A 16,267-nucleotide genomic window follows, 5' to 3' on the forward strand; every position below is an offset into this window, starting at 1 on the left:
TACTTCTCAGAGTGGGAAATAAGGTCCAAGTTGTTTGCGGGTAATTGTCATTGTATTTACCCAGTCTAACTGATCCACTTCTTGTCCCATAGATGCTAAAAGAAATATGGCAGCGTACTGTTCTGGATGTCAGAATTTTGTTTTTGCAAATATTTACTGTAGTTTCACAAGTCTGAGCCAACAAGAGTCACATGTACATATCTGAAGGCAAGGCTTGCTAACGCTCTTCTCTGTGACAACGAAGGTGTGCATGTATTCTCCACCAACTACATTTCAGTACTAACAGCATTTACTTGAAATCTTTTACATTGCTCTGGCCATATAAAACACTGCTCAAGTTAAACCAGAACTTTTGAGCCAAGAAATTCCTTCCTTGCTAAATTGCTGGAAGCGAGTCAGAGAGCCGATTCTCACAATTATCAACCCTTAAATTTATAATGATATGTTTGATATTTGGGAACAATTGACACCATGAACAAAGACAGGGGCTATTGTAACACCAGGGTGGTTTTGTTTGAGCTGTTCCAACATGAAACTGGCTTGAGACATGGCCAAGGCATAGAGGAAGAATACAGAGCCATAGGCAAACACTTTCAGTGTGTTCTAAGGTAATAGTTTTTTGCTTTCTTTCCTTTTTAAATGTAAAGTGTTAATTTAGTCAAATTCCAGTACTTTTCTGTATTTTTAATTACCACTTGTGGAACCAAATAGCTGTGGTCTCAAAGTTTTTTAATGAAATAAGTGATACTTTGGGATTTTTTCATAGGATTGTTCGTTCATCCTTTTGTTGGGACTGGGAATCCACAAATGCCAGTCTACTAACTGGAATAGAAAGTATTAGCAACCTACCAGTGCCTCCCTCCTTCCCTTCACCAACCACTTCCCCAGGGTATATGTACTTAATTTTGTAATTCTGAAAGGGGTGCATGTGGGTAAAGGACAGAAGGATATTGCTCTCCATCCAGCTTTGCATGGGCAACATCCCAGTTCTCGGGGTCATGTAGCTGTTGACACCAAATATGTTAATACTTCTGAGAAGCCCAAATCTACCTCACAACAGCTTCAGCTCCCTAATGCATTGTTCACAGTAGTGTACAGGAAAGGATAGATTGACTAAGCAAGGAGCTTGGATGTTCTGCTTAGCAGGAATGGTTTCAAGGTGTGAATGAGGAGTCTGATAGTGGATGTACTGTCCTTACCTGGTTTGTGACAGGTCTTCATGCTGTCAGGTTCTCGGTACTGCTACTTTCAAGCAACAGCCACTTGCATTAATGAGACCAAAGCGAGTAGTCAGTTTACCCACACCAGGGTGGGGGTTTTTTGGGTTCATGGTATTTGTTTGTTTGTTTTGTGGGTTTGTTTTGTTTTTTTAAGCTTCACCCCCTATACAAACAAAATCAGCGATTGAGAAATTGGAGCAGAATTCATACCACAGGGTTAAGACCTGTAACATGGAAACCAGCCAATAACAGACTTATTTCAGTACCACCCTGTAAAATATACTTCCCTTATTTTGAAACAAAAAAGGTTTTTATTAGACCCTCTCATTTTACTTCCGTTTAACTGTTAGGGAGGAAGAAGGGGAGGGAGAGCTGAACTGAAGAGATGACTGACAGGGGCAGCATGTGCATGCCTATGTCATTAGCTGTATCGCCTTGGTGACTGCCGACATTCTGGCTTTGCGCACACACCATACAGAGAGGGATACAAATAAAATACCACAGCCACCACCAGAGCAACAAACATGCAGAAAAAAAACCCTAACAAAAAAAACCCCAAAAAACCCCCAACAAAAACCCCACTAAACCCCCAGCCCAAACCACGCATCACCATCCACTGAAAGACGTGAGTAAAGCCTGATGCAACCTCCTTCCCCGCCTCCCCAGCAGCTTCCCACCTGCAAATCCGGGAAGAAAACTTACCTGGGGAACGGCAGGGATCGGAGGGGAGGAACCGCTTTCTCTGAGGCCTCTCCTGCCCGGCTAGTCCCACATCTCCGTGCTGAGGAGGTGGTAATCCAGTCCCTGCAAGCAGCAGGAGCAGGAGGAGCAGCAGCTCTGTGCCAGCTCTTGCTCCTCCTCCCCTGCTGTTGCTGCTGGTGCCACGGTCCCTCCTCCAAAGCCACAGCTTCAGGTCGACCAGCAGCAAAAACCTCTCTCTGGGGCTTGGGAAGACTGAAAGGGCTTCCCGGATGCCTTCGTGTTTCCTGGCAATGTGAAGGGGTCCCTGCCGGGCAGGCGAGGGGTGGCTATCGCCCCAGCTGGCAGAGGGGCCTCGGGTTGGTCTGAGCAATGCACCGGCCCGCAGCCCACAGCAGCCAGGAGGAAGAGGAGGAGGAGGGAGAAGGAAGCAGATTTTTGTGTCTCCCAACGCCAGCCCTCCGCTCCCCATGTCATTTCATCGCAAGCTGCACCCGTGAGGCGGGTTGCTTTCTACGCGGCCTTTCCCGTGGCTGTGGGAAGGGACGTGGGGAAGCTACACACAATCCTCTTACTCAGACTGTGGGAGGGTGGGTGCAAAGAAAGGGTAACGGGCTCTAGATGATTCTGCTCTGGGTGCATGCAGAAGAATTGCATTGCGGCAGGCAGGAGAATTAAAAAACAAACAAATAAACAAAACAAAACTTGCATATTTGTGGTGTTCCCATGAAGACACTTCTACCTCTGTCCACCTCATCTGTAAGTGCACATGAGGGTACAAGACAGACCTCTCCCAACCTCATTTTGCAAGCTACACTGGGTGCACATGAAAGCAGATCCAAATGCAGTGTGTTGCTACTTTGCTCCTAGTAGCATTACACAGAATTAAGCTGACTACAAATCTGAGAGAAAAGCGCACTGTTTTCTGATCAGGTTAAATTTCCCAGAAGGACTTTGAATCAGGGAAGTCTCTTTCCCCCTCCCCCACAAGAGAAAAGTTTGACCTAGAATCTAAAAAGTCAAAAACCTCCTCTTTGTATTATCACTGGGGTGGAAGGAAAACAAACAGAATTACCCGGCTCTTTTAAAAGCAGACCAGGGAATTAAGAGGTCACAAGAGCATTAAGAAGCATTCTCCTCTAATAATCCCAGCAAGTCTGCTGGAAAACCCCTAGACATTAGAACACATTTCAGAATTGTAGCTGTTAACACATCCATGAAAAGCATTGCTAATTAGGTAAGAGACAGCAATCTCCACTGATTTCCACCGACTGCCACTGAAAAATCCCTATCTCTGTGCTTTTAGTGCTATGCAAAAAGCAGATGATATCTCCTTTTCTTGCAGGAGTGCTTTGATAAGAAAAGCTATTTCTGAGTAGCATCTGTATATTTCAATCACCAGTGAGCTTAGAAATGTTAACTAGTAAAGTTCAATATGCAATAAGTATAATGGATTTTCTCTCAGATTCTAAGTTATATTTTCAGAATACACAGTGCAAGTTTCTGATGTTACTGCAGTGGGGAGATTCTCTTCTCAAGGTAGGCCTTCTACACCTACTGCAGAGGAAGGACTTTGGCCTTCATATTAAAGTCTGAAATCATTGAAACAGTATCCTGTCAGCCTGAACTTCTAACATTTGAATTTATTTCAGTGAAGCCATTTTGGAGACTTTCAGATTTCTGCCTTAACTTGATCCTGCTTGGCCACCATGGTCACTTTATTGAAATACTAGACACTCAAAAACCCCATAAACAAACAAGATCAGAATGCCCCAACCATGATTAAAGGTAAAAGTTAAAACCCATAATGGGCCTGAGGAAGCCAACATCCACAATACTTTCTCATTTGTAAAAGTTACATTTACTTATAATTTCAAAATAAGAAGCCTGATCTTAACTAGACATTTTCCATTATCTTGGAAATAAAATAATTTATATTAATGCTTCAGCTAATATTGAAAAGCTTAAGCAATAATTTTTAAAACATAACAGTTGTTGTTACAGAAACACGCAAAATATTGTACATTTTTCCCTGTGCTTTCTGATTACTGATCAATCATACTCAGTAGCATTTATGTATGTACATGTGTATTTAATATATATGAATATATATGAAATTACATGCAGCTTCATTCACAAACTAGATAAATAGAGCTGTGTGCAATTTTTTTAAGGTAACCATATTTCTAGGCAGTCAGCCCATGTCATTCATGTCAATTTTAACAGTATGTTAGCAAAACAAATAGTTTTGGAATTCAGGTTATTCATTGCTTTAGATCTCTTGGTCAGGATCTATGCTTTTCTCCAGAGTATAAGACTTTACGATAATAGGTTTCTGATTCATAAATCCAAGCTACCATGTGCTATCACAATAGAAATATCAACACAAACTCTTGTAGAAACAGTCCTTTTCAGAGAAACTTAGCCTTGTGTTTTAGCATGAAGTGCTCTATTGGTATTTGAGAATCAAGCAATAGAGTACCAAAGCCTAGCACCTAGCATATAGATTTGACAGTATTTGTCTAATATTAGTACATCCTTTTGAAGAAGAATATATTGGCTCTAGATAGAGTGGTAAAATCCACTCCTTTGCTTGTGTGCCAGAATTCAAGTGTAGTCACAAAGATCCACCCATGTATTTAAGAATATTTCTCCCACATATACTCCCGTTCATGGCTGCCAGTGTGATGTCCTTGCACAGTACTTTCTGTACATGGAAGGAGGAAAAAAAAAAAGATATAGTAATGATACTTTCAAGATCATTTTAGCAGTGATCTATACCATTAGTGAAACAATTCTGGTCTCTATTTCTTCCCACTAGGTCCTCATTTGTACAAGTTAATGTACCCATTTTCTAACTGATTATAAAACTACATGTGATTCTCTGTGCTCTCTACATGGTATAAGCTTTAGTCTTAACCATTAGAGCAGGCTCCTCTCCATCATTTCTGCTTCATGAAGACAGTGTCTATAGTGGTTATGGGCTTAAACAAAAAACCCTCCCAAACTCCACAAAAATCCTACTGCTTCCAATGCTAATCTGTTGCCCTGCCTTTTGCGCTACTGCTTTTCCAGATTCCAAAAGCTTAACTTGCCCAGGATCTGGAAAATGGACATTGCAGTTGCACAAACCAGCTGTGCATGTACACTGATTCTTTGCTATATACACAGGAAGTTTCATGTGCTCATATACCACACATCTACAGTGTTTGACTGTCTTGCACTGCCCTCTAAGTGTTGTCAGGCTTGAGACATACTCTTTTCAATGATTCAGACTGCTTTTCTACAGCTATTACAGTTCCAAAACATTTTACTAACAGTTATACAGAGTGGAAAGGACTTACTTTGTAATTTGCAAAGCAGAACGTGCTTTCAAGTACAATTTGCAACTAGTATGTTCTCTAATATAGAAACGTCTATTACCAGTAACAAAATGATTCAAACATTACAATCTTCAAATTTGCTATTATTTCTGCTTTCTTCTGTTTAAACCACACTTAGTTCAGGATCCGTTTGGCTGATTTAATAGTAGTTGCTCCTTTTTCTCTGTATAGTCTGTCAATGCTAGTAGGAAATGTAATCGTGAATATTTAGCTTCCAAATACTTTGCAGGATGAGAATAAAGGTAGTATTTAATTCCTTTCACTCAGATTTGCTTAAAACACAAGTCATATTTTGTACCTTAAATAATATTCTTTGCCCTCTGAAATCTTAAACATAAAATTGCTATTCTTTCATGTTTTTGGAGTTACCATAAATTGAAGCCACATGAAGTATGCTTTACTCCAGCGTTGCACTACTTCGGGAAAAGTGAACCAGTAAGATCAATCTAGAAAGAGATCATATAGCAGTAAAAATGCACCAAATTTGTTTTGAAAGACATCATGTGCATGATCTGAATCTTTGCAAGCTGTCTGAACTGAGAAAGATGATGCTCACTTTTTGCCTTTCATGGTAGAAATTTCCTTTTGCAGGTAGGGTCAGTCACAAGCTCCATCCTCCATCAATGATTAGTTCATTACCAGTCATATAGGCAGACTGAAATTACATAACAAGTAACAATAATTTTAGCTAATTTTTCATGGCTATTAATTACAGGGAAATACTTTTTCTTTAAATTAAAAAAGATGCTTTCTTTTTACACAAACACTTTTTTTGTTTTACAAAAATATCTGAATAAACAGAATATAAACAAACTTGGAAATGAAAGCCTTTCAGCTAACTCAGGGGAGTGTAGCAAAAGTATTATTAGAGGCATTAAGATGAGAATGCATCCTGAGCGTACAAATTCACATAAACCAGACTTCAGATATCTTACCTGCAGGAACAATACATCACACTATCATGTTATTAGGTCTGTTCAGCTGAGCAGAATCTGACCAGGTCAGACAATAACTGTAAGGGGACCTAACTGAAAATTTAGGTCATGCAGATAGTGAGGTAAGCAACCGAGCTGTTGACATTCTTCTCTATGTCAGTGCTGAAACATACTGGAATACATTGGAAAAGTGGAATTCTGTCTACACATGGTTGAAAACCCTATGACCAGACTGGAAAAAATTAGTAGCTTTACAGAAATGCTAAAACCAAGATGAAAGCGAGAAGACAATTACTGATAGATAGCAGCATTAAGACTGAATTAATTCTGCTGAAGTATTGTGTTATGCTCAGTAGGACTGCTGGACAAGTCGAGAGAAATCCAGTCCAGTTTTAGAATCATAGTAAAATTTACAGCATCTGAAATAACCTTGATGTGCACTCACTAGTGTTGGTGGTATGTGCAGTGGTCATTAAGAGTTTGGTGTATAACACACTCAGTGGGTCTATTGTCTTCCTTATGCTGAAAGGGTAGATTCACTGTGAGCATTAGTGCTTTTAGCTAAAACCTTCAGGAGTTCTACGCAAATGTTTGCTCTTAAATTGTGAAGGTAGCTGATGTCTACTAATTCTACCGCCTTAAAACATGATCTAGCCATGGTGCAAACTTGGAAAAGCAGACAAGCCCACTTCTCCTATCATTCAGGATGATCTGGGGTCAGTCAAATTGCTCAGATGACGTGAAACCACCAGGCTATGGTACCAGATACAGAATGTCTTAACAGTCACTGTCAACACTCAGAGTACTTTTTGTATTGTAGGTTGAACTCAGTAAAAGATTTTTTTTAATTTTTGTAACAATCCAGCTCAAAGACAATATAAATCCTCCTAAAACAAATTCTCCTTATTGCGAAGTGGCAAAGTAGCATGGGATTCTGTGACAGGAAATTTTATTGTTCCACACTTACTTCATCAGAGGCCAAGTACACAAAGAGATGGGCCACTTCTTCAGTAGTAGCCATCCTACCAGTCTTCTGTCTGGCTAGAAAGTCTTTCAATGCCTAGATATACAAGAACATTTAGTATATCAAAAATAAAAACCCAATTATTTTAATCCAATTAGTAGGATATGTACAAAGCAATACTGGAAGCAGGCCCTAAGTCACAACTTCCTTTAGTACACTGAGTTGGGAATTTATGTGAGTAAAAAGAAATTAGAAGATTAATAGTGGTATGAGTTTCAGGTCTCCAGGTAGGTGACTGGACCTAAATCTCTGGTTCCAGAATAAAGCCAACACAAGTCCTTCTTCCTTTGGTGGTAGATATTCCCAGGCCCTTCAAATGAGGGCTCATAATTATCTAGTCAGTATAGTTAAGCATCCCAAATCATTTTGAAATGCATAGGCCAGAATGCCCTTTCTATCATGGTTTTGCACTAGTTTGTGCCTGCCACGTGCCACAGTAAAAAATGTCTTCTACTTTTGCACTAGATACTGTAACCAATGGTTGCAAATACTTCCAGAGATGACATACCCTCTGTATTCACTAAGCAATAGTATCCTTCTGAGGCATATTAAGACTTCTGTCTTGAGTACAAACTGACCAAACTATTAAAACAGGCACTGCTGTTATGTTTTCATTGGTACTCTGAAATAAGCGCCATGCCTGATTATGGGCAGAAGTGTCACTACTTATTTATTTTATTTTTTTAAAGGGAGTTAAACTTACGTACACACATGATCAAACTAATAAATTGCTTTCTCACCTGTTCTGGGTTAGGCCGGGCTTGGATTCTTTCCTGTAAAGATGGTGTGTCAACAGTTCCTAAGCAAAATTTTAAATTCAGTGTTAAAAAAAATCAACTGAATCAATAATCAACAAAAAAATGCAGTTCATTGGTTCTATTTGTATGTTTTAACACTTATGTGTAACTTCATAATGATTCAGGAGAAAGACTGCAAAATAGTATAGGATTCTAAATTTCAATAGAAGGCAAGACTTCTGAGAATTAGATTCAATCCATTTTAGATGGTTAAACAACGGCTAGCCTGTTAGCTAGCCCTTGCCTGCTTCTAACTTCCTAGACTATATCTTTGAAAATAAGCATTCAAATACTGTGTAATGCATATACAAGGTGCACGTGCTGGGTCAAGAGACTAAAGGTACAGCTTAACTACAAAAGTAACAACTTTTCTATTTTAAGTCTCAGAAATGTTTCAAACATGTCCTGTTCTTTTAGATTGCTGGTAACTTTATTAACAAAGAATAGACTTGCAAGTGGCAACTAATGTCAAACTAACTGGGGCCTTCTAGCACCTGCTCCTAGTTTACAAAAGAATGTAAGAATACTTACCAGGACATATACAGTTGCATCTGATGCCTTGTTCAATGAAATCAGCAGCCACAGACTTTGTTAGACCAATAACTGCTGCCTTTGAAGTACTATATACACATCTGTTCACAACTCCTAACAGAAGATCAGTGTGAAGGCAGTGTAGAAACATATTTAAAACAAAAAAAAAAAAAAAAAAAAAAAGAGCCAAATTTGTTCAAGATGCACCTGCTTCTGGACTCTAGCACTTCCTGTAGCACCTGTAGTCTCTCTATAAGGGCAGGCTAGCTAGAATGCCGACTACCAGAATTCTACTCGGGCAAACACCAGAGCAAAGCACAAAATCTTTCAATAGTATAAGTTTGGGGAGTAGTCTAGAAAAGTTAACAAAGCAAACAAAGATTTAGGAACAGCACAGACCCATCTGTTAAGTCACCATCAGGCTTCCTCAGGAAACACAGCTACAGTGCTTACGTAATTATCATTTCTTCATTGTTTCTCTGAAGAACATATGTAGCAAGATATCACTGGAAGCAATTCTTTTTTAGTTTATACAAACTCGTAAAAAGGATGCTACAAAACTTTCAGGACACAGATTCAAAAGCTCAAAGGCAAGAATCTTAGTGTTTCTGCAATTTCCCATCTGTGTTCTTGCGTGTATGTACAAGTTGATGTGTTCACTTTTGTTTTTAATTGCATCTCTCCACAGGATTGGCAGTGTCCTCTAAATTTAAAGTTGTAAAATATTTATTTTGCATTCCCACAATTTTAAAAATTTATATAAGGAACTCTCTAGCAAGGTACTGACCTTTAATGCTGGATGCCACAGAAGACATATTTATAATATTTCCAGATTTCTGTTTAAGCATCTGCAAAAGAATACTTATATCATTCAAATGCAAACTATTTTGTCATCTGCAGGTCCAGCAAAATAGTTTTGCCTATGACAACCCACAGAACAGCCCTACATGCAATGGATACGCAGGGTAACAAAGCTTAATTGGCATGAAGAGGTGCTTATTTCTTTTTGATCTGTTGACTGAAGTAGTAAAGCAGAATCTGAAATTATCTCTAAGTCCTCTTCGTTCATCTCAGGGACAAAGACTATGACAGGAAAGGATTTTTTTTCTAGATAGCCACCTCTGGATCATTGTCCTCTTGTCACCACAGTAAGTTACCCTACATAGACATCTGCTCATACCATCTACCAATGCAGTAATTCACTTCTCCATTGCTTTGGAGAAAACTAAAACACAGCTCTCTAGCATCTTTGAATTGTAGCTAAATTTCTTTAAGTTATAACCTTTTTAGGCATCTCAAAACCTGAGATGCCTGAAGTTATTATAAAGCACCTGTGAAAATGAAGATCAGCTAAGAAAAAAACCCAATCAACAAACAAAACCAAACAAAAAAATAAAAAGGACTGGAACAACACTGAAAAGAGTAGTTATCATCCAGTCATGGTCACAGCTTCCACTTCTGGTTTTTGCATTTACAGGAGTACAAACACCTTGCTCAGTCCACAGATTTTTGTAGTCCCCAACCTAGTTACTACATCAAACACAAGTGTCCTCAAGCTGCTAGACTATCCAGTTGGATTGTTGTTCTGATATAACCAGCATGTTGGCATCAGGGGCACTGATTGCTTCACAAGATAGTTTCCAGATTTGCATAAAATTCATATTAATATACATATTTTATAAATATTTTGTAGCAGTGGTATTATACAGTTGTGTGCTATAGTATAATACAGTAGCACTGTACTGCAATGGCTCCCTCACTGCTCTGCATTTGAAGGATTTTAGTTACAAATTACACAGAGCAAAACCCCTGAATTAATCTTCTCTACCATATCCTTTAGATAGATTGTCTACTTGAAGGATTACACGATGCAGAGAATGTTTTAGAGTAGGATCACTATAATCTAAGGGCCTCCCCTATCCAAAGCTGCATACTTGCATTATCTCAAAGCCCATGCTGTCAGAGTGGCAATAACTTAGACCTCTCACACTTTAAACACAATGCAGCACAGACTAAAAGTGATAGGCAACCAAGCCTTACCTTAGGAAGGAATGTCTTGATCATTAGATACATGCTGCGAACGTTAAGGTTCATAGTGAAGTTCCAGTCTTGTTCTTCACAGTCCAGAATAGTCCCATGATGAACAAACCTAGAGTAAGCACATGAAGTGAATTACTGTCTTAGATTTACATTTCTATGACTTTTTATGCACATTCTTCCATTGCTATTTTGTAATAGCTAACACTTCCAACTTTGAAAAGGATGGGCAAGAGCTCTTTTGAAGAAAGTAAGCAACAGTATATTTCTTCTGATGAGTATCAAGGAGACAAGACAGACCTGATACGTGCAAAGAAATATTTGGTAATAGGGAAATTAAAAAAAGATAGAGCACTGTCAGACCATCAACTTTGCTCACTGTTGTGCCAGAAGGGCCAAAGCTATCAGTATAGGGCACCCACAGAGTGTGGAAAACAAATTCCAGAGCCATTCTATCTTGGCCTGAGTAACACAGCTAGGCACAAAAAGTTCAGAGTTGATGAAAACACAGGAAAATTTATATTAAAGATATAAAATGCATTAAACAAAAGGAATAATATGCAATTAAGTAAAAGAAACTACTTCTATAGGACAGAGAAACCTGGAAAAAGAAGTAGGATCAAATAGAAGCTGGTTACCCTGCAACATTACAGAGGACATCAATCCTTTCAATGTCCTTGGCCAGATTTTCTATCTGCTCCTTTTTGGTGACATCCAGAACTCGTATTTGAATGCCTAGAAAAACATGGAATTAAATTTCAGTGTATTTGGCTAAGGATCAGAAGTTTATAGTTCTGAAGTGCTGAGGACTGCATCTACGATGCAAGTCAGTGGCTTGCCAGGAACAGTCTCCTCTCAGTGGTTCACCACGACATGGAGACTCACTGAGTGAGGGCTACGCTTAATGATCAAATTAGTGTAATAGTTAAATCAGGATAGCAATGGACAGCATGGCATGCTATTTAAAATTTCAGAAAGGAATTAACAAAAGATCAACTGATTTGATTGTCTTACAGCATCACACAAGCAGATGAGCTAATGTTATTTACCATAAAAACATTTCCAATAAATTTGAGTTCCACCGTGCTCTCAAACTGAAGAATTACAGAGCCTGTATAATCATAACAAGCTTTCATGCCCACTATTAGAGAATAATAATTACTTGAAACTAGTTACATGTATCACATATACTCACAATTACATTACATGCCATCTATCCATGTGTAGTTGAGGATATGATGAATCAGCTTTATACCACTTAATGAGAAAAAGTGATTTTGCATGAGCCAATAATTTACATAACCTGGAAAGATGTCATAGCCATGATAATAGAAATGAAGAGGAAGTGTAACAAATTGATGACTTCTATCATGAAGGCTAGTTAAAAATACGATGCTCATACTTCTGCAATTATTTGTTTATAATCAAACAAAAGAGGGCTGGAAATGTGTTGCTTTTCACTATAAGCTTCCATGTATTTCAGCCTCTGGCAGCTGTCACTGTCAGTGCTTATAGCACTAGCTGTGCGGGTGCCATACCTCCAAGAAATCCACTGATAGCAAAAAAAAAAAAACAAACCCCAAACCAAAACAATCTTTCTGTTTTGTTCAGAGAAGCTATCTCTGAAAGATTGAGCAACGTAATTACTGCAAACCAGGGTCAGGCTCAACTCTTCCAAACCCTTTTCAATAGAATCAGCCCCTCTAACAGAATTGCTTTGGGGCCAACCACAGCCGTGCCTTCCCCCAGCCAGAAGCGAAAAGAGCTAAGTAAAAGAACTACTCTTCCAGATGAGCTGTAATATGATATGATATAAATACGATACAATCTACATGTTATTTTATCTCATTTTACTTGAGTAGCTTCCAGTAATCTAACACAGCTAGCTTCTCTCACCCATGCCAAGGCTGAATCCTTACTATGGAATAGGCATACTTTGTGATACACTTTGCCTGCACCCTTGTTCCATACTGCATGTAAAGATTGAGCTGTGCCCCCTTCTCAAATACATGAACTTTTTCATCCAAAGGAAACTAGGATGAGTGGAAAAGGAGTCAGGGTGTACTCCAGTACTTTCCTTAGTGGGTACAATTAGGCTCCCAGGGCACTAAGACTTGCTGCTGATCATCCTTTTGCCACAGCCTGGTCACAGCATATCCTACATCAAGGATGAAGGGACATCTAGTGCAGAACACACCTGTGCCCCAAAACATAGGGTTGTTCTGTTTGTTGTTTTTTTTGTTTTTGGTTGGTTGTTTTTTTTGTTTGTTTTGTTTTTTGTTTTTTCACAATGTGTGTGCAACTAGTGACACACAGTCTAATAAGTGTTTACAACTACCTATTGAGCGATGGTAGAGGAGATGGAGACAGACTTCTCAGAGGCCCACAGTGGAAAGATGAAAAGCAACAGAAAGAAGTTGGAACATGGGAAAGTCTGACTGAATATAAAGTGTGTTGGGGGTTTTTTTTGTTTCTTTGGTTTTTTTTTTTTTCTTTTTAAATATCATTATCATTTTAAAATCATGAGGGCAGTCGCACTGGAATGGGTGCCTAAAGAGGTCGTTGATGAAATTCCATCCTTGGAGAGATTCAGAACTTGACTCAACACAGCCTTGAGCAACCTGCTGGAACCAGAACCACTTTGAGCAGTAGGCAGGACTAAATGGCCTCCAGAGGTCTCATCCAGCATACATGAGTCTATGAAATACTGTAAAGCTGCCTGTAAAGCATCTGAGTGATATCTAAATTATGGGAGAATGTGATTTGGAAGCCAAACTGACAAGTCCATGAACAGGCTTTATATGCCTCAGTTAAACGATATAGACACTTTTGAAGAGATTGGTGTATAATGATGCAATTAGACTACAGGCTGGTGATTAACATCAGCACTGGAATTACCTCTGCTGGATAAAATTCAAAGACCACAATGTGCCAAGCCTTAATGAATTATAGCTTAACTAATCAGATGTCAAAAGGATGGAAATGGCTCTGAGTATATGGAAAATTACCTCTTTCCTTGTGAACACTAGCAGAAAGGGAAAAAAAAGCACAGTTCAAAAAGCAACACTTTCCTAAATACCCTCAGAATGAACCTGTAAAGTCCTAAAAGTTCCTAAAGAATTACAAAGGGATTGCTTGTGGTGAACTCCAGTCAGTAGAGACCGATGTTTACTCCAAAAGCTGTGCCAGGGAAAAGTGTTTTTGCATATTTGACTGTCACCCTGAATAGGAATTAATTAAATCCACTTCCTTCCATCAAATTAAGTTGTAAGCATTTTCAGTTGTAAAATATATCCAAGTCTTATTTTTTATTTCAAGATTTAAAAAATATTTTTTTAATATAATGTCCCACCCTTGTGTCACCTGTGATTAAGAAACACAGCTATGCAAAACCTGCTCCTTAAAGTGTGTTCCTGTGATATTGGTAGAAAAGCAACCTTCAGGCCTGAGCATTTCTACAAACAGAATAGGCTTTTCTAGTGTTGGTGAAATTAGTTTCTGAAGACATAGGAATTCTACTAGACAGCTATCCTTTTAACGCATTCCTTAGTAAGTATGGACCATAGAAATGCAAGACACTAAATCTACTTTTCGTATAGCTGCATGAAAGTTCTTGTGATCAGAGAAAAGCATTCCTTGCCTTTTAGAGTGATGTGTTTGACAATTAGCCTAGTGATCTCAAAATGTAACCGAAAAGGGTGCCATCCTGGGAAGCAGAAATCAACTGCTTCTGTGACATGAGAAACTCAAAGTTATTCCACATGCCTGGAACAATAGTCTGATATGCTGATATTTAGCATGTAAAATACTGCAACCTCTGCCATTCCACACCACAGAATAAAGCAATGCCAACATCTGAAGAATTAGCCTGGATATTTTCCATTTTTTCTGACCTTTTGAAGTTTGCCCTATCCTCAAAGTATATTTCAGCCAGTCTACAACAAAACTTGCAAGATCTGAAGTAATACCTACTGTAGGTCAATTACCTGGATATTTCTCCAGTTCTTGCAGCTTAGACTCATTAATGTCTGTAGCAATGACCTTGGCTCCTTCTTTAGCAAAAGCCTGAAGAATACAAATAAGAGAATTAGTTTACATTTAGATATGCCAGATCTTACCAGAACTAAAATCTGTTTTCTTCTCATTTCCTTTTTGACTTGAAATAAAAGTTGGCTGAAGGCAACTGATCTCTCACTTTTCATTCTGGGCATGTCAGGGAGTAATGGACGTCAATTACCACACACCCTGCAGACTACTAAGTAACTATACATGATATAACACAGATTTAAGATCTTTTCCTTAAAGTAAGGAATCCATAAATAAAATATAAGAACAATAACCAGACTAAGACAACAATTATTATTGCCCCTATTAGCTGCACGTGCACTAGCAAGCACATTACAAACACATAGGGCTAGAATTGTCTGTATTGTTGGATTTAAATGAAGTTATGGGATTTGACAGGTAAAAGCACAAGTCATAAAAAAGGAATGATGGTATATAAACTTTATAAAAATCCTTTGCATCCAAATCATTGGACTAGAGCAGTATTAAAAGCAGCATGACTTTTCTTTGATACTTGACCAGAGATATTTCTTGATTCTTGATGTTCCCCTCAAAACCAGCTTTCTCTGCATTGAGATTACTGATACATTAACAGCTATGCTAACAAAGTAACCTCCAAGTCAAAAGTATTCTGACATCTCAGACTGTAGCCCCTCATCTTCAAAATAAGTGTCTCAAGTGCACCTTAAGAGGATAGTGGCATTAAACATGCCAGCTTTTTGTAGCTTGTTGGGCATTCACAAAGTGAAATCATCAGGAAAATTACCTGCTCCTTGGACTGAGTGTTTTAATGTAAGTGATAGATCAGCAGTCTTCTGCATTCTTAACTGCATGCATGAGAAACTAACTGGTCTGGCAAAAATCTTACTTACAGGAGCTTTTCCTAGCTTGTTGATTATGTTACAGAGATACTGAGATTACTAGTTCCTCTATCTGCTAGTGAAGAAGGAAGTGGCAGGGGAAGAACTGCTCAAAAGGAATTAAAAGATAACCAGAAAGTTAATACATATGTTGAAGTACTGTTTAACAGTAGTGAAATAAAATTTGTAAAGGATTTCTCACAGTTGCTCATTGTGAACAGCATTGTAGCTGTGCTGTTAGTATCACGTAGACTTGGTTACATCAGCTATTAGTGTAGATAAAATATCTTGGGTTTACTATAGGGGAACTTTGCCGTATCCAGCCTTATAACAGAAATATTCCCTCTATCATCCTTATCTTCTCCCAGAACAAAGCAGCAGAGACTTTGGATTAAAAGTACACACAGTACCAACCATATATTGTTAAAAAGCACTTGCAGCTGTTCTCAAATCTTGCTCTTATCCTTGCCTAATATCATCACTCAGAGCTGAAGACTTTCAGATATTGTTGTGGTTTAACCCCCAGCCAGCAACTAAGCACCACGCAGCCGCTCACTCACTTCCCCCCCATCCAGTGGGATGGGGGAGAAAATCAGGAAAAGAAGTAAAACTCCTGGGTTGAGATAAGAACGATTTAATAGAACAGAAAAGAAGAAACTAATAATGATAATGATAATAACACTAATAAAATGACAACAGTAGTAATAAAAAGACTG

General features: G+C 38.6%; 3 protein-coding genes across 3 annotated transcripts in view; 1 reads left to right on the forward strand and 2 right to left on the reverse strand.

Annotated features, from left to right (window-relative positions):
- CISD2 (CDGSH iron sulfur domain 2) overlaps positions 1-3,701 on the forward strand; it is a 34,450-nt gene extending 30,749 nt beyond the window's left edge. The window contains exons 3-4 of the mRNA XM_010586204.1: positions 3,405-3,458; positions 3,596-3,701. Coding sequence (XP_010584506.1) covers positions 3,405-3,458; positions 3,596-3,613 — 72 coding nt within the window. The 3' untranslated portion in view covers positions 3,614-3,701. The remainder of the gene's footprint in view (positions 1-3,404; positions 3,459-3,595) is intronic.
- SLC9B2 (solute carrier family 9, subfamily B (NHA2, cation proton antiporter 2), member 2) overlaps positions 1-5,937 on the reverse strand; it is a 22,865-nt gene extending 16,928 nt beyond the window's left edge. Inside the window, exon 1 of the mRNA XM_010586201.1 lies at positions 5,859-5,937. Within this exon, the coding sequence (XP_010584503.1) occupies positions 5,859-5,872 (14 nt within the window). The 5' untranslated portion in view covers positions 5,873-5,937. The remainder of the gene's footprint in view (positions 1-5,858) is intronic.
- On the reverse strand, positions 5,888-15,475 carry BDH2 (3-hydroxybutyrate dehydrogenase, type 2; the record flags this gene model as incomplete). Its single annotated transcript, XM_010561046.1, has 9 exons — positions 5,888-5,957; positions 7,205-7,297; positions 8,002-8,060; positions 8,590-8,703; positions 9,377-9,437; positions 10,630-10,738; positions 11,265-11,361; positions 14,613-14,691; positions 15,458-15,475. Coding segments are annotated over 9 exons (684 nt in total), but the record flags the coding sequence as incomplete, so codon positions are not given.
- Between the last annotated feature and the right edge of the window lie 792 nt (positions 15,476-16,267).

This window comes from Haliaeetus leucocephalus, unplaced genomic scaffold, assembly GCF_000737465.1.
Source record: "Haliaeetus leucocephalus isolate CR32 unplaced genomic scaffold, Haliaeetus_leucocephalus-4.0 Scaffold140, whole genome shotgun sequence".
Taxonomy (NCBI): domain Eukaryota; kingdom Metazoa; phylum Chordata; class Aves; order Accipitriformes; family Accipitridae; genus Haliaeetus; species Haliaeetus leucocephalus.